This window comes from Protopterus annectens, chromosome 5.part0, assembly GCF_019279795.1.
Source record: "Protopterus annectens isolate FY-2018-M chromosome 5.part0, PAN1.0, whole genome shotgun sequence".
Taxonomy (NCBI): Eukaryota; Metazoa; Chordata; order Ceratodontiformes; family Protopteridae; genus Protopterus; species Protopterus annectens.
Genome location: NC_056735.1, coordinates 1,877,516,098 through 1,877,539,526, shown reverse-complemented (window position 1 = coordinate 1,877,539,526; position 23,429 = coordinate 1,877,516,098). Strand labels below are relative to the sequence as shown.

Sequence of the window (23,429 nt, the reverse complement as noted above, 5' to 3'; positions counted from 1 at the left end):
CACACACACACACACACACACACACACACACACAAATAAAACCCACCTAATTTATGGATAAGCAGGGGGACAAGTTGCCTTGCACCCCCCCATGTGGGGGGCTGCACCTGGTACAAACCCGCTACGTATATATGCAAACTCTGAGGTTGCACTAAAATGAGGTTGCACTAAAAAGAATAAGACATCAAACCCACTGCTACGCACTCTACACTTCCATTGCACAAACACACACTACATATGTACAAACATTACCACTTTCAACGCTTACACACTCACACTCTTACCTACCTACCCTAATCTACACATAAAATTTCCCAACACACTTAAATAATACCAAATCCCTACCCAAAACGCTTAAACAAAAAACACTTACCTGAATCTCTTAGTATAACCACACATCGGCAGCCATCTCTACATCCCAGACCACACTGCACCTTAAAGACATAGCAAACCACAACTAAAACAGCACACAACCACAACTGCGTGTTCGACAATTTCACATTTGATCAAATACAGTTTCGAATAACTTACACTTTCGACACTTTTATCTCGAGATACTGAAATTTGCGATTTCAGTATTTCGAGATTGTAAACTGAATTTATATATATATATATATATATATATATATATATATATATATATATAGATAGATATACATGAGATATAGATGAGATATATATAAAATCAACTCAAAAGTCCCCACATTGAGGGGAAAAAAGTATAATTTCTATGATACCACAGTCTCAAACTTTAAATAAAAATCACAGTATTTGCACATTAAAGTGTGCTGACTGCTAGTATGTCAAACATAAGCTTTGAATCAGAATAGCTGCTGTGTCTGTACTTCTGAAAGGGCACAGCCAACAGCATGCAGTACACTTTTCTGGTATAATCCTAAAATTGTTAGCAATAAGACACTTTACGGTGCCACATTTATTTTAGATATAAATAAGCTGTCACTAGTTCAATCGCTCTTCTTTCTCTTAATTTTGTAAGTAGAGATTCCAGGAAAAGCACAGCAGTCGTCTACTACTGAATTACACCACTCAGTCTTCATAAGAACCTTAACCTGCATATTTAAAATCTATAAAGGAAATGTACATTTTGAAAATAACCTACATGACACTGTCAAAATATTTTCTTTTATTTAGCAAATGATATGTATGGAACAAAAGAAGTTTGCATATTTTTGTTAGGAGTTTATTATCTGAACTGTTTTGTATAGAGTATAATTGCTTATTAAAGCAGTTAACAGCAACAAACAATGCACTTTACTTTGTAACTTACCCTATCTCGTGTTAACATCTGGGCTCTGTTTTTATGAACAATTTTAATGACACCAGGAGGTTGGATCCAGGCTTCCCCATCAACCTGTATTGGTACACCTTCATCCCCAAGTATGGTGATTTTCACTGAGCGACACTGGAGAAGACAACAGATATTTTTAGTAAAATCATCTCCTGATTCCATAATAATTTTTGTACCATGCACACATTGTTACTTACAGGCAGAGAACTGTTTGCAACTCACTAACAATGTAAGGCTCATTAACATAAGCATTCATATACATAGCCATGAAAGCCTCTAATTGGAGCAATGCTTTCTGCCCCTGTTGCTGACTGGTCCCTATCTATCTGTAGGACATTATGTGCAGAATGTCCAAACAACAAGAAATTTGGGGCTAAAACGCAGATGGAGCTATACAACATATTACAATCTTATCATTTATTACAATGCATGCAATATGTAAATCCTGCAAATAAAAGTGGATACAGATGGCACCCCTGCCTTGTGCCTCTTTCTAATGTTGATTTCCTTAATAACCAAGTTCCTACTTTTACCTTAGCAGTAATCCTAGTCTAAACTTTTGCTGTTCCTTTCCAAACAACTTGCACAGAACAAATCCACTTTCCCTATTTTCTCCATAAATAACACCACTATCAAACCAGAACCCCATACTAAACTACTCGGAGTCACAATTGACGATGAACTTAAATTTGACATAAATATCCATCAATCCAAAAAAAAAAAAATCACCAGAAATTTCTTTCACCCTCCACCAAACCTTCTCTTGCACTCTCTCTCCTATTACCCTGCCTTCTGTATGTAGCTCCAATACTCACCAACATTCAATCATCACTTCTATCCAAACTAGAGCAAATGTACAATAAAATAGCTAGATTTGCCACTAACCTCCCCTACAAATCCCATCACCGCCTTGCCCTTAAGTCACTACAATGGCCTGAATTCCCTACACAACTTCATCTATCTCAACTGCACATCACACACTCAGTTCTCTATAATCCCTCCTTGAGTCCCTCAATTGCTAATATTGTATCTCAATAAAACCCTCGTCATCACCTCCACACCTCTGACAAATTCCTCCTGGATATATACAAACCATCAAAACATATTGGTAAGCCCCTATACAAATACTCTGTAGCCCATACCTGGAACTCCCTTCCAATTAAAATCAGATGTATCCCTCATAAAAAACAATTCAAACTCGAACTCAAACAGCACATGCTAAAGACTTAGTCCTGTCCATGCCATACACCAACCAGACATATAATTTGCTATCTTCCTAACACTATCTTTTTCACTACCTCTTATTCTTCCTCCTCTCTTTCGTTGTTCTCTTCTTCCCCCCTCTATCTTCCTTCTTGTTTTTGATCCTCTGTTTTTTCTTTAGACCTTTTTACTATTACTCTCATTCTGCCGCTTCAGTCCTCTTATTATTTATTCTCCTGTTTCTCCCTCCTTTCTTACTTTATCCTTTGTTTCTTACCCCCTATTTTACTAACACTCCTACTCTAACTACACTCATATTCTTTCATCTTGTAAATACTTCTGTACATGACTCATCTTTTTTGCAACCAATTTACTTTACATTATTGTACCAATTCAAATGCTTTTTGTAATCAATTACTTTTAAATTACTGCTCAAATTCTAATGAATGTGTATTTGACTCAGTTGGACCAACCCGGTTAACAAATGATAATAAATAAATAAATACCCTTTAACAACTTAAAAGGAAAAACTTGCAGGAACCTCATTTCACCCAATACCTTGAGTGCTTTGGCAAAATGGAAGTCGACATTCAGCAATTCTGACAATTGCAGTTGAACCCATATATATATATACATATATATATATATATATATATATATATATGCTCCTAGATGAAAAAGGGGCAAACAAATTTGGAATATGGAAGGATTTTTTCGGGAAGTGTTTTCCTCCTCCTCCTATGGTATTACATGCAGTTTGGATCCTTGAGTTCAAAGATATAAGAGGCAATATGTTAACAGACTGAAATCAGAGAGGCTGTAGTGTGGAAAGAAATTATATATGATGTATATTCTTACAAAATAACAAAAACGTTTTACCAGTGATTTGTAACTAACTATTCCTGATTTCTCTTTCATGCACCATAAATAAATAATGAGTGACATGAAAACCCTAATAAACTTTAGGCTAGATAGGGGAATACTTTTCTTAGTATTTTTGTGGATATCTTTTATTCATATTCTGAAAACAGTCTTCTTCTTCTTGCCAGCCAGCCCCAACCCACACAGAAGGCACACTCACACGCACACCAATCCACCTGCAGCATGTCTTTGGGGAGGGGATGTGGGCACCGGGCACCACGGAGAACCAGCGACCACAGGGAGGACAGACAGACTCCGCTGAAGAAAGGCACCCGGATCGAATCGGGGAGGAACCTTTTGCTGGGGGGGGGCAATGCCACCACACCACCACCGTGGCCGCCCCATATTCTGAAAACAGTAAAACTATATATATATATATATATATATATATATATATATATATATATATATATATATATATATATATATATATATATATGTAGAGAGAGAGAGAAAGAAAATAAAACAGTTACTGTGACTGACTTCTGGTGAAGACGTTGACCCTCAGAGATGGAAAAACATTTTTCCTTCTACCTTTTATTTGAAGTGACCAGTTTATGGAGCTGATGGAAGTCTTCACAGCAAATGAACAAAACTGAACTCTCAGTCTGATTTTGTGGGACCATAAAGAAATAAACCTACTGTAAATGGGAGTTTGGAACTCTACATCATACAAAAACAGCTTGTCTGGAATAATGATTTTTTTTTTATTTTTTGCTTACTTAACTAAGGGAAAATACAGTTTGTGCAGGCCTCTCATTAAAAGATGGCATAGAATTGCTTTCTTTGCTTGTCTCCTGTAGTTTTAAAAAGGAGACATAAATGGTTGCCTCTTGGCAAAGCACTGCAAAAATGGATCTCAAATCTCAAATGACTGAACTACTGTTACCAGGCTCAGGCCTTTGACTTCACTAGATACTGGGATCCAGTTCAAGAAATGTTGGCCCATTTTGCACAATTGTTTGCATTTTTCTGATGAGAGTAGAATCCTACATACAATTTTGGGATTTCCTTAACCAGCATTAAAACTAGATGAAGGATTAACAGAATTATAAAGCCCTGATGATGACCCATATGACATGATTTCAATTAGCAGTTTGAGAACTGGAAGGCCTGGGGTTGAGAAGATGGGAGTTAGTGGCTGATCAGCTCACCCCTCCTGAGTGAAGGGAGACTGTATGATTTGCTGCACTGTTGGCCCCTACAGGAATGTGGGAGAATAACAGGAACAGAAAACGTATATGCAAAAGCATCATAAAAATGCTTGAAACCTTCCTAGAGCAGTCAGGAGGGGGTTAGAAGAGGAAGGGAAGCCTGCAAGAGTCTGCTCCCTCTCACCCAAGTCTCATCAGGGTTCGTACCCTGGCCAGAGAATGAATGGGATGTTGGGCTCTTGCCCTGTCTGGAAAATAAGTGCAGCTGGTGCTCAGCCTCCATCAGAAGAATGAATGTGCCAAAAGAGTGCAGGTGGAGAATCTATCAGGCAGATCATATGTGTGTGTGTGTGTGGGGGGGGGTAGAAATTTCCTGAAGGATGCATGTTTATGCATTCAGAAAGTAATGGTTTCATCCCTCAAAGACTAGGTTACACAGTGAGGCAGAACAATATTGAGAAAAGTATGGGATGAAACGCAATTAATGTGAAAAGAAAAGAAGCTGAACAAACATGTTGATGAAGTAAACAGGGGTGCACAGATATACTGATGGAATGTAAAGAGACTGCCCACAATGCTGACAAGCATTACTTGGATTAATGGTACTTACAAGAGAATAATGTCTTGTTATAGTGACAGCGACAGAAGCACAGCATACAGACAGCTACAACAGCTTTGTAAAGTGGATAAAACTATGCAATCTCTTTTAAGCCTCAGAGATTATTCTAGCTCCATAAGCAGTGATGAACAGCTACAGATAGTACCATACCGCTAAACTTCTAACTGCATGAAATCTGGATAAAGCCAAAAGTAACTGAGGATCACAGGCCCAAATTCAGGGACAATTATTTAATATTACTCTTAGAAAGTTGCTAGAATAAAATGTTTTGCATTAGCATACATTTTCTGAAGGATATGGAGTCTGAAACGCAAATGTATGTCATTATTTAGTACCTTTTATCTTCAGTGATTTGCTAAAAAACTATACATTTTATGAGGAGACCAGCAATCTGAAGCAAAAATCTGGACATTGTGTGACAGTCTGGACAGCTGAGACATATGGATAGCACCTGTCATGTGATGCTTACTTAGGCAATGTGAAGGTTACAGTCCACTCACTACCTTCTAAGCATTTCTCTCAAGAAAATTCAAAAGAAAGAATTTCAAAAAACAGCATAAATAAAACAGACGCTTAGAAAACACTTTTAAAATGAACATAAGACAACTTTATTTGCAATATATTCTGTGAACAGCAGAGAAAATAACTAAAATGACAATGTGCTCTGGTATATTACTGACTGGTATGAACATTATATGACATGAAAGAAAAATTAACAAAACTATCTATAGCTACCATGTAATTCGTGTGTATGTGTGTGTGTGTGTATGTATATATATATATATATATATATATATATATATATATATATATATATATATATATATATATATATATATATATACATGCACACACACATACAAAGATAGAAAGCTGATGGGCATTGCTAGGCAAGTATTATCTAAATGGCATTACACAGAAAGTAAGCTTCTCCAAGTTGGTAGTGATTTTCAAAAGTTAGGAGTTACAATACACATCAAAAGATAACTGCATTTTGCACATTTCTGGTTTAATACACTCCTGTTATTCTTGAATCTAACATTTACCTGGGCTATCCTGTGGTGTTGTAGCTTAATCACCCTGGACACTGCCATTTGCATACTGCCGAAGACAGCAACAACCTCCAAGATCTTGTCGTCAAATGATGGTGCACCAAAGATCTATACAGAGAATATTCAATTCTGAAATCAGTGAAAGGCCAGTACAAGTTAAGAATCTGCATGCAATGAAATTGTGTTTTCAAGCATGTAAAGTTTTAATATACCTCATGTGTGAACTACAGTCATAGTAAGCCCATGGGAACAACACTACTTGCCCGAGAGTACATGTATGTTAATTAAATACCTGAGTTATGCAGGCTAACTCAGAAATATTTCTTTCATCCTGTGTAATGCTGAATCATTATGTATAACAATCATTAATACCTGCACTCTGGTGTGGAAAACATTCTTTCTCCTTCAACTAGATTCATGTTCAGTAACTTGTTCCTATTGGGATATCTATCACACATGAGACTGGGGAGGAAGTGTCTATAAGGGCACACAGCATATAATGATGAAAACGATCAACAAGCCACACTACAGGTTTACCTTTTCTTTGACAGCAATAAGAAGGTAACAGTTTAGAATTAAATAGTATTTAGTATCTTTTAAATCCATTCTGCTCCAGGTGGCAAAGAATAAAGCCTCGCATAAAAGTCAACACGACACACTAAGCAATTCCAGCAAACAAGACGGCCCTAATTTTGAATCGGAAAGACCAGAAGGGTTGCCACCTGCATATCTAAAAAAACAGAAAACCTTAGTTTCTCTACAAAAGGCAAAGTATTCCTCATTGCATGACGTGAAGCACCCGGGCAGTATCATCTAATGTGACTGCTGCCCTCTTATGAATGCTTTTAGTAGCAAAGTGACAAATGTGTGTCTTCTTAGGAAGGATTTGAGAAACAGCAATGCTCAGCTAATAACATCAACATAAGAGCAGGAGATGTCACTTTCAGACCAGCCTTCACCTACTCAGTTTCAGGGCTCGGAGAGAAAACTATGATGCATTCCTAGGGGGAAGCAATGCAGCACTTCTCAACACAAGATAACACACTGTGACCAGCCCAGGATTAGAATTCATATTTGATTCACGTGTATCACAACCCCCTTATCCTTCAGACAGCGTGCCAAATTAGGGTTTCCTGTGAAGTAACGAGAATTTCAAAAAGCAGGAGCTCTGATGTAGTTTTGAAGCAGCAAATGCAATACGCAGTAATGAAAAGTACTGTAAAATAATTTACATTTATATATTTTTTAAATAAAACAGAATACATCAGTACTATAAGTTACTCTCTGATCACAAAGGTGTGGTGCTCCTAATATTTCTTTCTTTCATTATTTCTTTCTTTTCAGTTAGTGAGGATATGTGACCCTCATAAGTCACCAGCACTTACTCTACCCTGTTCCTGTCCCATTATGTGTCAGTCACATAATCAATACCATGTTATTCACAAAGAAATATACAATGAGATCACATGAACATAAAGCACATCCCCCTTTATGGAAAAGTCTTCAGTACTTAAAAAAAAAATCTTAGAATTCAGACTGTCGTATTCATTTTAGGTACACTGATCATAATGGTAATGTAAGACCATTTTAAAACACTGTACTCTAGATGTACCATATGATAAGTTATACTTTGTTAAGCAACAGGCAATTTATTTTCAGTGTACTTTTTGTGGTTCAGCACTAAATTACATTTGTATGTCATCAAAAACATATAATTTTAACTCTGTATACGCACGCGTGCGTGGTGTGTGTGTGTGTGTGTGGGTGTGTGTGTGTGTGTCTAAGTACACATGCATTATATTTACATATATTCCTTTTGGCTCAGAATCTCTGCTGGCCTCTGGCATATCTATCCTGTCTTTACTCCATTAATTAACTACCTGAGGGGAGCTGATGGGGAGAAAAGATATTCATTAGGAGTTCTGGGATTTTGATATTAGTTATACTGCCAATTCCACAAACTGCTCAGCATTTCACTGCTTAAATGCCTAACTGCAACACAATCATAAGCCCTTGAATTAAACCTCATAATATTATGGATACTGTCATGCTTATATGCTAATTTCCACTGACTATTTATTTCAAAGTTTGTTCACTATATTGGCACACTAGCTGTATCTGGTCTTTTCAGCTGAAACCTGGGAGAAAGTAATATAGTAAATGAATTACAGTATAAACTGAAATGTATCACTTTAAGTTGTTGTGTCTTATGAATCCATAATTTTTCGCAATGTTTACATAATTCAAGCTGAACACTATGGTAATATGAAGGCCAGAGGAAAGACAGCAGATAGAATCATGCTCTAAAATATTGTGACTTATCAGAAATTAATGCACAAGACTAAATATAACATAACAGATGTTCTGCACTCATTCATCAAATGCAGACATTACAACAGCAAAGTGCCTGCATTTGTCCGTGTCTGCGCAAAAGGGGCAGAGTGATCGTCAATGTGTGAAATATGAACAGCTGTTTCCAGCTAACAGTCTAGCTTCTTTCTGCATTTTAATTTCCCTCCTAATCCAAAAGTCACTGCTTTTGATTTTTTCTACTAATCTTTAAGATCTAAATAAGGATCCAAAAAACATTGTGTATAACCACAAAAGTTATTTGCAGCGAAGCACAGGGGCACGGCTGACAATGATTCATTAAAGGCAGATATGGATCACGATGATTTCGGGTCTTATTGCAGTCTCTCTGCATTTAGCCAACTTGTAATTCAATGTACAAAAATAAAACGAACAAAAAAAATAAAGATTATTGCAGTTCTCTTGCTATGCTCATCCAAAGGTGCGGCTCACAGCTGCATGCTGAGAATTCCTAGACTGAAGCACTCAGTTGTACCATTTTTAAAAAGGGGCATATTAAATATTGAGATATTGTTATTGCAAGTGCTCAGCTATGGCAGTAGTCCACTTTCATTTATGTACTTATTTATTTTAGGAATGTGTTTCTTTATACATCTGGGACTGGTTCTAAACAATGAGGTAGATGAGGTAGAATATATTTGCTGCCAATGGGGAATACAGCAAATTCATTCATGCCTTGCACGATTTCTTACAGTAAAATAATACTCGGAACTTGCTCTGTTACAAGTCACATTTGACTCCTAGACCGACCCTGTGGGCAGCCACCATTACCCACTTAGTTTTCGAGGCAAACAGGGAAACGAAGCAGGTTGACAGCTCTTTCTTCCGTATCCCACACACTAGCACTGTCTATATAATTATGCCTAACACATTACCTTCCCTTAACATCCCATAGTGAGCTACATTTCTGATTACTGGGGAAAAGAAGAATGCAGAAAACATTTAGAAGTGGGAAGCAGAAAGAAAAAAATCAACAAGCTGAGACCCATTAATCAATTTAAGAGACCGTTCATAAAAATAGAAACCTAACCTGACTCTACTGGTTGAAGAAGCCATATATGGCAGCCAAAGACTGGAATGGATCGTTCTTCCTCTTCTTCTAACTTTTTGGTTATATTGCAGCCAATTGGAATATTTTATTGTATCACGTCTCCGTCACTGATCTCTGAATTCCACTCCCTTAAATAGTTCCAGAGTGCAGCTAGTGGACCACTGCTAACCCATTCTATAATCCTCTGAATTGGCCTATTTAGAAATGTTCTATCTCACTCACCTGCCCAACAAACCTGCCATTCATTTGTCTAGGCTGTACTTTCCTCAGTAGCCTCATAACCTCCTACTAAGGCCACTGCCTAAATAGTATCAGGGACTGGTAAAACTTCCACAGGCTGGCAATACCCTTCTTTCCCAATAACATTTGTAGTGCAAACAAATGTGTGACTCCCTCTGTTTTCCAAAAGCTCTGCATGACAAAGAGCCAGTTAGCCCCCAAAAATGTTATTTATAGCCTGAAAGAGTTCTAAATTGCAAGACAAAGGCATGAAGACCCACACCACTACAGCTCTCCTGCACCTCCCTTCAATACTGGAAGAAGGCCCCAGAACATAACAAGGAACCTGACTGATGTCATGGTAACATACTATTTTAAGACTTTGCAGTAGAATTAGTATGAAATCTTAACATTCAAAAGCAATACCCACTTCCAGATATCTTGTGATAGCAGTAATGCCAGATGGGACCAACTCTAATGTTTCAGCCTTTTCCAGTGTTCTATAATCAGTGTTCCCACCTATTCCAGTGTTCTAAAATCAGTGTGCCCACCTGTTCCACTGTTATAAATCAGTGTTCTAGCCTGTTACAGTGTTCTACAATTAGTGTTCCAGCCTGTTACAGTGTTTTAAAGTGTTCCAGCCTATTCCAGTGTTCTAAAATTAGTGTTCCTGCCTGTTCCATTGTTATAAAATCAGCATTCCATCCTGTTACAGTGTTCTACAATTTGTGTTCCAGCCTGTTACAGTGTTCTACAATCAGTGTTCCAGCCTGTTCCAATGTTATAAAATCAGTATTCCAGCCTATTCTAGTGTTATACAGTGTTACAGCCTATTCCAGTGTTATACAATCAGTATTCCAGCCTATTCCAATGTTCTACCATCCAGGGTTTCAGCCTACTCCAGTGTTCTACAATCAGTGTTCCCGCCTGTTCCAGTATTATACAATCAGTGTCTACAGTGTTGGAATCTGTCTGAAAAAGAAGTTCTCCATCTTGCAGCTGTTGTATGTCTGTACATAAACAAAATGATCTACCCTTAATTCACCTAGAAAATGTTCGTAAAACAGATCAGCAAAGTCATAGCAAGTTTCCAGTCCGTAATCTGCTCAGCTTTCAAAAAGGTCCCATCAAATCTCTGCAGGTCAGAAATTATATAACCCCAAATATTTTGAAGCAATTTTGTAAATTTCCAGTACAGGGACTGAAGAAGGAATTTGATAGCTTGTTTTACTGACTGAGTGATTGGTTGTATTTGAGTAACTAACTTAGTGGCTAGCCAATAGATAGATCCTTTCAACCATGACCTGGGCTAAAAGGACAAATACTGAAGTTAAAAAAAAATTACAAAATGAGTATTGCAACAGTTATAATCAGAAATCCCTTTTGATAATAGGCAATAGCCTGTAAGCTGCCACACCCCTATCACCCCTTTCTAGTTACCAGATGCCTTCTCTTGATAAAGCCCAGTTAAGCCTCCTTCAACACACCCGTGCAGTTACTTCATAATAAGTTTACAAAGGCTATACATGAGGTTGCCCAAAGATATAATTTAAAGTCTGGCAATGAAAGTCTGACATTCTGTCTAGGCAGGACTTCCTTACTCTCTCTCCAACCATTGTTATGTACAGTAAATGCAGGAAGTAGAGTCACTACTTCAAAATGCATACATCAAATAATACATTTTACACTATGGCAGGATTGAAAGAGCACTGTTTATTTTACTCAGACACCCAGGCAACAGTTCCACTGTCCATACTGGGTGAAGAAGTCAAACTGACAAAATGAGAAGAGCTACTTCATATTTTAGGCAGTGAGCAGAGACACATGAAACAACTAATGGCTCATTATATACAAAAGTGAGGTGGGAGGGTGGCCTAATGGTTAAGGTGTTTGCCTTACAAACACAAGGTACAGGGTTTGAGTCTCACAAGGGATAATTGGCTAGGCTTAAAATGGTTTGCAAGGGCAGTTAGCCTAGTACTAATCTATGAATCATATATTAGTCATTTAAACATCTTGAAAAATGTTTTTCACTTCTTGCAATTTAGCTGAACCAGTGAGTAGCTCACATCCAAAACAATAAATCATCAGCAAAACGTCTGTCTACAATTAGGTGCTAACCTTAGTCATATCCACAACAAAGCACCAGTTAGACCACCACAGATCAGTCTGTTCCAAACAACTGCATTTCCAAGGGCAGTAATAAGCTCCTATTCTAGCAGCAACAGCATGTGGGTGGTCAGACAGTCACACTTCCACACTGCTTGAACATTATCTGTCTTATCAAAGGGAAAAGACACACAAAAAATGCATCTTTTTGGAAACATTAAGAGCAAGTTGGATTATAAAACCACATCACTCCAGTCTTTTTTTTTTAATATAAAAATGATGCATTTTCTTGGCCAGGCTGGGGTGAAATGGGAATAACTGGCATTTTGCCAACTTTCATATCTTGGGAGAGGAAAGATGATGTCCAGCTATGGTGGGAAACCACAGCAGAGACTAGGAGCTCTGGCCCAGCCACAAGTAAAAGGAATGGACTTGTTGGTCATCTGCAGGCAAAATCTACACTGATGTCACTGTATGCTACTCATGTAGTAGGAATCTGGGTAGGACATAAAAAATCTGAACCTGTTGGGGGATAATAGCTTGCCTCAGCTCAGGTAACTCCACTAGTTTATAATAGTTAAAGTCAAACAGTGGGCAGATTAATGAGTTATTATAACAAGAAAGAGTTGAGATGGTTGAAGTATGGAACGCAAAAACAAATATAATGTCATGCCTACAATAAAATACTCCAAAATCGTTACTCTACAACAACATTTGAACATACAATCAGCTCCTTAAAAGCACAAAATTTATAAACCAGCAATACTTCAAAATATTCTGTACTTTTAATTAATTCAGAGTGAGCAAATTATTTACAATATTATAAGCACTTTCAGGATGCTAAAGCAAATTTGAATCAAGCTGTACATTTTTTTTAAAGCAGTATGTATACATGTACATTTACAAACCATTATTCACATTTAAATATTTTCACAGCTCAGACTGCTCCATTTTCAAACAACCCCCCAAAAAACATTGGCTTATATTTGTACACACACAGGCATGTTTTCTTACAGTTCTCAGATATTTTTAGATGGTGGTCTGGAATGGTTAGAAAGGTTTCTAGCAAAATGAACAGTACTAGGCAAATTTATTTATTTATTTTACATTTGTTTACCGGGAAGGTCTGACAGGGCTAATAGCCCATTTTCAGCAGAGGCCCGGGGAGGAAAAACTCCAAAAACAGAAAAAGAGAAGAAGAAAAAAGTAACAGATTCTGGCAATATAAACCTTAGATAAGCATAATAAGTTGCATGCATAGTAACACATAGAATATAAAAGGCAAACAATAAAGAGCAAAATATCGAACATCACTTGATGTTCTGGGAGAATAGTCACAGTCAATAAAATCATCAGAACAGGATTTCAAACATGAAGTGTCTTTGTAAGGAATGTGATTATTCACAGATATCACAAGACCCTCAATAAATCATAAATAGTATGGCATAGGGTTTAACAAAAATTAATGTGTTTTGACTCACATGCCTTACTGAAGTAGACAACCCCTTCTAGAAGTTACATTCCTGGCCTGTGTTTTGTTCAAAGTCAATACATTAGCATTTTAGGGTTTTGTTCAGTCTTCTTCCTTTACACATGCATCAAAGCACAATGGCTGCCTCACTCACTGGCTGCTGTTGGTGCCGTATTAAGCAGTATGGCACATCTACTCTCTCCGCGTGCTATGTAACTATTGCTTCCAAGGAATACTTTTTGTGCTTATACTTCATATGGCTTTCCCTGTGTTATTCATAAGTCTTGCAACTATGCCCATGGCTTAAGGCCAAAGTGAAGTCGGCCTTCTGTGTTTTATTCCCAGAGTTTCTCAGAACAAGTGTTAAGGGAGATCCATTACTATCTGTAGTTTCTGGTAATAAAAACTTTGCAAGCCCATTCATGACTGAAATTAGTGCATGAGCTGATACGAATGTAGCATGCACCACAACCAGCAGTTTCAAATACTTGTCAATCATTAGAAATACACAGTCTTTGCTACATATTGATCCAAAAAGTTTATGGCAAAATTTATCTAGGCTGCTTTAGAACAACAATAGACATATTTTGCTGTGTGCTAGGCTGGTACAAAAAAATGTTACTGTTTTCTTTATCAAATCTTTCAAGTTCGAGAACCATCTTTTCCATGACCCTTGGTTTTGTTTTCACAACACAAAGGCATGTTTCATGGCTTGTTTCAAGGCATCTTTTCTACAGCTTGTTTAGGCATGAAGAGCTTCATCCTTTCCATAAGCATCTGCTACTATATAAAGCTGTTAAATACTTTTCATGTATCTTTATTGAAGCTGAGATTAGTGCCATCTTTATTTTTCTTATGCCAATGCAATATAATACACTGTATGTTTTTTAACTATTGTACTACAGGGTCATTTTCTGTTTCAATCTCTGTCTCTTTGAGCATCTGGGTTCTTAGACCTGCAGAAGTAGGCCTTTGCAATGGGATGGATGTCTTTGTATACAGTCAGCAATGTTTTCCTTATCCCTTGTGTAATGTACTTTAAACCCACAGGGTTGTAACCTCAGTGACTTACTTTTCTGCTGGTTCTTTTGTCTTGAGGTTGCTAAATGTTGTCTTTAATAGCTTGCTGTTGGTGAATCAGGGTAAACTCTTTGCCAGACAAATGGAAATGTTCAAAAGAGACATGCCCATAATGTGGTAACCATTTGAAATGTTGTGACCCTCTACATTGAGACATGGACACGGAATGGCCTAAACAATGGATTTACATATACCAAGTCTGAGATGACATTTTCCTTGGATATTCCCTTTTCTCACAGGAATGGTGAACTTGAAGTCGGTGTATATATATATATCCACAGGGTGGGGGATCTTGCCCCCCCCTGAAAAATAAAGATTAAAGGAGAAGAGCGATAGGCAAGATTTGCTCTTCTCCTGGATTTTAGGTCTTTTTATTGGCTTGTCTGCATTCAGCATTGTGAGCACTGACATTTCAAGAGGGAGAAATATAATGCACCTTTCTCAGTTTGAGAATATCCCTTCTCCACAACTAACAACAATCTCCCAGCACAGACGGTTATCATCCTATACTTAACTCAGGACTGCTCCCTAAAGTACTCAACATGCATTTATTTTTAACACTGATTGGCACTATGTGTCAAAATAAAACATAACTGTCTCTGAGCTCAGGCCTTTCTTTAACTGTTCTAGGGCTTCTTTGTATTTGGCAACCATTTCTATAGTATAACCTTATTAAGCTGCATCACTGGTGCAACAATGGTGCGATTGTCATTCACAAATCTCAGTCTGTAGTCACCCATGTTTTGCAAGCTTCTTGTTGCTTTGTGATTTGTATGTGGTGACATATCATGCATAAATTTTATTTTCATGGGTCATGTGACATTCCCCTGCCTGAGAACATGTTAACCTTACCTCAAATCCAGCTTATTAAACACCTTTGCTCTACTTATCATATCAGCTACCTCTGCAATTAAATGTCTCTCTCTTTGATCTGCTTTACTGGCTACCATCATGTCAATGCATACTCACCTGTCTATGTATCAATGGTTTTAATCGTATAGCAGTTGCTAGGACACAAGCTGCAGGAACAGATACCTTTTCAATTATGTGCAGCTTTCACCACTTTTCTAGACCCTTTTCTACCCTCCTTCTAAAGTGAAAATGCATTATTTTTGTGGCTGTATTAAAAGTTTTAAATCTGCAGCTACTGTCTATGTGTAAATGACTTGACAAATCTTTAGCTTCCGTATACATTCGACACATTAGCGTACTCTTCTAAGACACTGCTAAGTCACTTACTACTCTTAAGTGTCACTGCTTATGATACTCACTATTTTATCAGCTCAAGACATCCTACTGCAGGACAGGTAGCTCAAAATTTGACTCAGCTTGTTCTAGTACACTGAAAATTACTTTTGTCACTCTGTCATCACTACTGCTTCTCCCTCAAAGTGGCCTTTCTAGGAATAAGGCACTGCTAAATTATGACTGTGTATTCTTGCAAATGAATTTGATAACTTCACCTGTGAGTTTAGGTTTTATGCTGTTGCTCAAGTGTTCACAGATGCATCTGATTCTATCAACATCCTTACATCAAGTTCATTACTTTTCCCATTATCTCTGGCTTTGCACTGCCATCATCCTTATTTAATTGTACTCAAAGGTGTGAATTATTTTCCCCATTGTCTTTGCTTTATGCCAAATCTTTGCCATCTTTTGACACATTCTGTATAGATGACCTCCCACTCTTTATATTTGTGTTCAGTTATTTTGCCATAGATCAGCAGTATTTATTTACTGTATTTTATTTAACATTTGCTTACTGGGAAAGTCTGACTTGGAATGAGACAATTTTCAGAGGATGCCCAGGGAGAAATTCTCCAGACATGTTAGTGGAATTAGAGTGAACCACAAAATAAATAAAGTAAAATAAAGTTAACAATATTCAACACTGACCTGAATGACATAAAATAATGTTTCTGCAGGAGGGAGAGGCTACAGCCACATACTCTTGCAACTCTAAACTGCAACGTTGTGAAGCCTTGTGGCTACGTAACTGACTTACCACAGGCAGTTCTAGGAGATAGCACATGGCTAACTAGCATATGCCTCTCACCTGGAATCCCTCATTAGCATTTAGAATGGCAAAACCAAAAATTGTAACAAACCAGGAATTAACAAAAACAAAACAAACAAACAAACAAAAACGAGTGAATGTAATCGAGAGAGACACCACGGAACACAATTTAGGGATAAGCATAAGCAGGATTTTGCATTTAGAATGGCCAAAGAGATAGCTCACCACAGGGTTGCATGTGTTTGTGTTGCAGCTCCATGACTGTCCCTGAATCAGAAATGGTTACTAGTGAATCATGCCCTTAGGGTACTTCGATTCTTCCGCTGCACAGCACTTTTGAATAAACAGATTTGAAACTATGTATTTATTTTTCTTTAGCAGAAAGTAACTAGCTTTTCTTTTACATCTTTAAACTTGTCTCCTGGGTCAGCAGTGACTTCATATATTTCATAAACTTTATAACATGCCATGTATAAGAACAATACTATCAGTTACTCAGCACTATGTATACTAAGGGCAGCAGCACAGATGTTAAACATGGTCACTTTCTCTTACACTGTGCCCCTATGTTGTGTGCATCACTGTCATTCTTAAATATTAGCAGGCTGTATATCTCTAAAGATATTTTCTTTTAAGTGGTTTATACTTTAGTGATACTCAGCATCTTTATACGTTAGTGATACTGAGCATCTTTATACTTTAGTGATACTTAGCATCTTTATACTTTAGTGATACTGAGCATCTTTATACTTTAGTGATACTCAGCATCTTTATCTCAGCTTTATGAGCTCAGACTTGTGTGGTTGTCCCTCTACTCTTTATGCTTTTGCTTATCTTCTGCTCAATTTTAACTGAAGAGTTACTCAAGTATTTCTTATTTGTTGTTCATTTCTAGTACTGCAGTCTTCTTGAAAACATTTAATATATACATTAAAAATAACAACCAGTTTCATGCTGCAGATAAAGCCCTGATGGTAACCGAAAGGACCCCGTTTCAAGAAGCATCTGGAGATGATGACCAGTAGGGGTGGACATTGCTGGCTTGCCTGGGAAGAGGGAGACAGCTGGCTTCATTGCAAGTTTGACATCTGATATAGGCATGGTATCACAGAACTGCAGCAGTTATGAGGCAAGTGCATGTGCCCTTCAAGTAGCTAAGATAAGAAGCTGGAAAGTCTGTCTATGCATCCTGATTCCAGCTTTGTAGGATGCATACATGCTCACTGCTGCCATGGGGAAAGGGAGTTAGGGATTGCAGAAAAACATCGATGATGTCCTGTGCAATGACTTCCCATGTGTGGGTCTTGGAAGAAGAGACGCAAATGCACTAATTGGGACAAAAGGATGACTGATGGGCAGCAGCTGGGACTCAAAGAGAAAATAACCAGGACTATTCACATCTTATTATGATAGTACATACACTTCTTATTACCAGTTTTATAACCGTCACATACTGAGCAAAGTCTTTTCACTACTATAATGCTTAAAAACACTCTAATGATACAACTGCAAATGGATCATAAATGAATGCAGTAGAGGCACAGATTTCAAAGTTAAGATTTTTCTGAGCATCAGACAGTTTGAGCTGTAGCAGGACTGAAACGACACTGTTTATTTTACTCAGGTGGATACATTTGGCTAACATCAAAGACTGAAACAATACTAATTTTAGGAACTCTAACTGTATCCTGACTTAGAAATGGAGTCCATTGCAATCATAGCATTAGAAACACAAAACAATTGGAAAAATTAAACCAAGAGTAGCAAAGTAGGTCTGCATTTGGCCTTAATGTGTGAAAAAACAAGCTGACAAAATTAGAACATTTCTGCTTCAAATGGCATCTTGAATTCTTGGCACTGAATGCAAAAGTGGGAATCAGTCAGTGGCTCATTACATACAAATGACACTCGTACACTATTCATTTAGATTTCCTGAAGCTGTCTCTATTTCATTTACTAGCATGGGCTAGTAAGTTATTCATGCCTAACACAACAGTAATCAAAGCACTGCAAGTCAGTAGGGTTCAGAGGGTCAGTTTCCAAGGGCAGCAATGGGTCAGCAAGCAACAATTTCATTTCGTTGCTTGGCCTTGGGGAAAGTATTGATTAGTTTTAACAGTACTTCTGGAGTGCCAGATTGCTTAATATGACTTTTAAAAGGAAAATTAATGTGGACTATATCTTTAAAGCAATTTAAGAGCCAGTATGTATACACAACATCAGCTATTGATAGATTGCAAAAGAATTTTACTGGAAAGGGGAAGGGTATAGGTTAATAAAGGCACAACATCTGTGTCAAGACCTTTGTCTTCACAGCTTCCATTTTCACACGGACGAGTGAGTTCAGGCATAACTCATATCAGTCTTATATATATTCTGATACAGCATCCACAATTCTGGAGCAGTTAAGCACCCACATATACTCACAGGTAGGGGACGTTATTGTATATAATAATCTAACTGGTGTCTTACCAAAATAAAATAAAAATATTCAATCATTTAGAATGAAAGAATAAGTGAGAAGGTCACGATAAAGCAATCAGTAAAAACAAAATGAAAACTCCAGCAAAGCTACAACTTCCACTGAGTGACCTTCCAAACCTCTTGTATCAGAGGCACATGGGATATATGCAAATGACCCTTATGAACATCAGGTGTTTTAGCTAACTTGCAATTCTGAATGCCCATGACTTGTTTTGTGATTTTAATGGACAATTTCAGACCAATAAAGCCAAACCCACTAGCTGTGGATATGCATATTTCGGCCTTGTTATGACCTCGTAAGCACAGCACAAGCAGAGTGTTTGACTAAGCATAAGAAACACAGGGCTGTTATACCCAGCTGATGTCCATTATCATTAGAGTCACTGCAAAAATATCCCAAACAACAAACTAAAACAATAAGTGAGAAGGTCACTGAAAAACCAAACAGTAAAAACAAAATGAAAACTCCAGCAAAGCTAGAACTTCCACTGAGTGACCTCCCAAACCTCTTGTATCAGAGGCACATGGGATATATGCAAATGACCCTTATGAACATCAGGTGTTTCAGCTAACTGGCGATTCTGAATGGCCATGACTTGTTTTGTCATTTTAATGGACAATATTAGGCCAACAAAGCCAAACCCCACTAGCTGTGGATATGCAAATGTAAGCCTTGTTATGACCTCGTCAGCACAGCACAAGCAGAGTGTTTGACTAAGCGTATGCAACACAAGGCCAAAATATGCATATCCACAACTAGTGCTACAGTTTGAAATAAGGAAACATAGCCAAGGTTTGTTAATGTGAACAAATGACACTGTCAAAGAAGTGCAATAAGAAACATTGCAAAGAAAAATGAATTGACCAGAGTTATACTATGACCTTGCTTCTTATGCATGTTCTTAAGGAAACTTACTAAACATGGGAATGTCATGAGACAAAAAGCAATCCAGAATAGTAGCTGCCATTTAGATAAAGAAACAGAAGTTCACTGAATGATGCAACAGTTAGCTAAGAAATGTGAACTGTGATTGTAAAATATTCCAAAAGAACCACCTAAACTGAGGAATGGCTGACTTTGTATGTGTATATATAAGTTAGTCATTCAGTCTGCTAGATTACATTAATTTTTGTGCTTCTCATGATGCTGATATTCTGGTTGCTATAACGTGATTAATTTCTCTATGGATTTTATTTGAGATGGAGTACAGTCAGATCTTTACCTCACTGAGCTGCTTTTTGATCAGGCCATTTATTGACTATAATGCCCCCTTTGCAATACATCACACTAAATGAATCAAACAATCAAAAATACCCCAGTGGCAGTGGTTCCTATCACAAACATTATATCCCTGAGAAACAAAGGCAGGCTGGAAGCTCTATCTCTTCATTTAGTGTCTTATAGACTTATAGACTTTTGAGGGGACAGCTCTGTCTTGCTTACTGCAACATTTGATATTGGATTGTCCTAGACCTCCTGATTCTCAGCAAGCCCAATACCGCCATCAAAAACAGAACCAGAGACCTAAACAACAGCAATCAAACAATACACAGTGGAGGGACAGGTTTATAACCTAGCACCTTCCAAACCTCTGGAATAAGCTTCCCCTACATGTTAAGCAATGCAGATCATCATTTTCCATTAAACATAAACCAGACGACTTGAAGACTTGATAGGTATCCACAAACTTACTCCAGGATTGACCAGTATGGCCCCTCCTGGAGAAAAGCAGTGTGGTCTGATGGAGGGTACTGGCAAAGTGAGAATGGTCATGGGACTCAGGGAAATTGGAATACGTAGGAATCTTTGTCTACCTCTTCAGCCTCATTGTCCAGTCTTCATCCTCTTTTTCATAATGTTCATTACACTGTTCTTTGACTTATTCTCAAATCAGTGCAGTCTATCTGTGTACCCTTTTCCCATTAATATTATTTACTGTTATTATGTTATTCCTGATAGTTAACTATTATAATTTGCATTACTCTTGACTGCTACTAAATCTAAATGTTGCCCATCACTGACAAGTCTACCTATCCAGCTAACAAACAAATAAAATAAACTACTCAAAATTTCTAAGGGCATAGACTGCAGCCAGGCACAGAAAAGGAATGATAAAATGGCTCTCCTTCTTTCTAACAGAAGCAGTATAAAGACTATTTGATGCATACCTCTCAACTTCTTAGTGTAAGAAATCTGGACAAAGACAAAAATAATGCAGGAACAAATTCCCGAAAATAGGGTCAATGTTTAATAAAGATTCCTTTTACAAACTTGCATTTCCTGACAGAAGCAGAGTCTGCACATAGCAAGATCATGCCATGGTAACTGGTACAGCAACGCCAAAGTACACACAGCATGTATGTAGCAGTACTAAACAGAGCCTATAACAAGCACTGAGCTGTGCTGTGAGAGCCGACTATCAGACTGCATTCAGCTAAAGTAAGGAGCATGGAACTCAAAAGGAAAGTGTAAGAGCTCGTAAACTGTCCAGTGCAAATAAATCCACACCACTGCAGCTCTGAGGGGCATACTGTCAATACACACAGGTGCTAATTAAAGAAGAAAGGGTTGCTTTATTTGCAGTACGCCGGCTGATCACTAATACCTTCACATTGTTTGGTGTGATTAATATACTTTCAGCTCCAGCACAGGATAGCTTTTCATGCTAGCATGTCTCAGCTGAGCTTAATCAATACTGACCAATATTTATGCATCTGTCTGCTGGTGATATACAGCAATTACATCTTTCATTGTCAGGTTACTTCATGTTCCTCTGAAGCAGAAATACATAATTTACAAAATCAATAAAAGCAGCACATTAAATGTGTACAATCACATCATGCCCTAGGCTGCTTTAAGGCAAACTACCAGAAGTTAAATTACACAAGCCTTTGATAACTGCAAATTACATCATTTATTAACATGGTCATCTCAAGAATCTTCTGGCACATATCTTCAGTTCATGGTAGTACAATTATTTATTTATTTACTTAATACCTGATAACTGGATAAATGGGATTCCTGTTATAGCCAGAGCCCTTGCGTGTGACATATACAGCACATCAACGAATAATGAAAAGGACAGACTGAATATGTTTTAATCTGTGCATTCTGCAAGATTAAACACAAGACCGATACTTACACCTGCCTTCATCACCAAGTCATTAAAATGAAAATACAAATAATCAAAACCACTCAAGTTTTACTTTATAATTGTTAACTACGTAAATCCACAAGTTACAAGGGCTTCTTTTCATAAATTGGGAAGCACTGTCTGGATAATTGAGTTACTTGAAATAACAGGATACAAACACAGACTGAAGGAATCAAACCCAGCACTATAAGATGAAGCTAACTAGTAATACATGCCCTCGATTGTCTGCAATGTACTACCAAATGAGCGGCACATCATGCACAGGACAAAACCACTTGGCATCAAAGCAAATAACAAAAATAAACAATGTTCTTACAGTATTTAAAATGTGGCTCCATTACCAGCTGGTGTTCAACAGTTACAGGATTACGAAACAACCACAAATGCAAGCATGTGCCCTACAACATCACCTGCAATAGTTTAACTCTACTGCCTTAAGCAACTTTGTTAGCAACAGGCAAAGGGACATATCTGGACAAATAATCTAATCTCAACACCATTTATTAAAAGATAACTGGAGTAGTACCTTAGCTTTCAAGCAGCAACTTGTATCACTTGTGTCATTCTGATGATGCTTGTAGATTTAAACTAAAGTTCCACAGAGAATTAAGTATGTTCAAGGTCATTAAAACAGTAGAAACTACAGAGCACCAATTTACATAAATCTCGAAACTACAGAACACAGACTTACATAAATCTCTGCAACGGACTGACTGTATGAATAGTTCTTCGAAATGTAAGGGAGTAAGACTAAAGCTATGCTATGTATTAACATTCAGGGTTCTAGTCTCTGGAGTTCATTTCTGGATACAGTAGGGTCAACATTTAGATTAAGGCTGCTGTGTGTTTTGACCAACACATGGAACTTCACCCTTTTCGAACCATTGCCCCTTTCTTTCAGTCCTTTCTCCCTAATGTTATTCTCTTAAATAACAAAATATTTTTCAGTATTTTGTAGACCTATATATCCTTTGCTGCATCCAAAACTGAACATAGGACTCAAAGTGCTGCCTCAACCATAATGTATAATGAGAGTAAAATAAGCCATACCTGGCATGCAAAGAAAATGCAGTTCTCATACAAACATACCATATTTAAAGTGATTTCTTACAGTTTTTAAGAGCCCTGCTTTTGTTTTTCATTCATTGCAATAACAGTATCATTTACTGAGGTGATGACGGTTATATATGTTTTCTTTGGTGGAACTGTACATTT

The 23,429-nt window shown here is 37.5% G+C and overlaps 1 protein-coding gene across 1 annotated transcript in view; it reads right to left on the bottom strand.

The window, feature by feature from the left end:
- The window catches only part of DGKH (diacylglycerol kinase eta), a 1,992,493-nt gene that overhangs the window by 322,137 nt on the left and 1,646,927 nt on the right, over positions 1-23,429 (bottom strand). Inside the window, exons 22-23 of the mRNA XM_044071702.1 lie at positions 6,253-6,366; positions 1,289-1,423 (exon numbers count right to left, since the gene is read on the bottom strand). Coding sequence (XP_043927637.1) covers positions 1,289-1,423; positions 6,253-6,366 — 249 coding nt within the window. The remainder of the gene's footprint in view (positions 1-1,288; positions 1,424-6,252; positions 6,367-23,429) is intronic.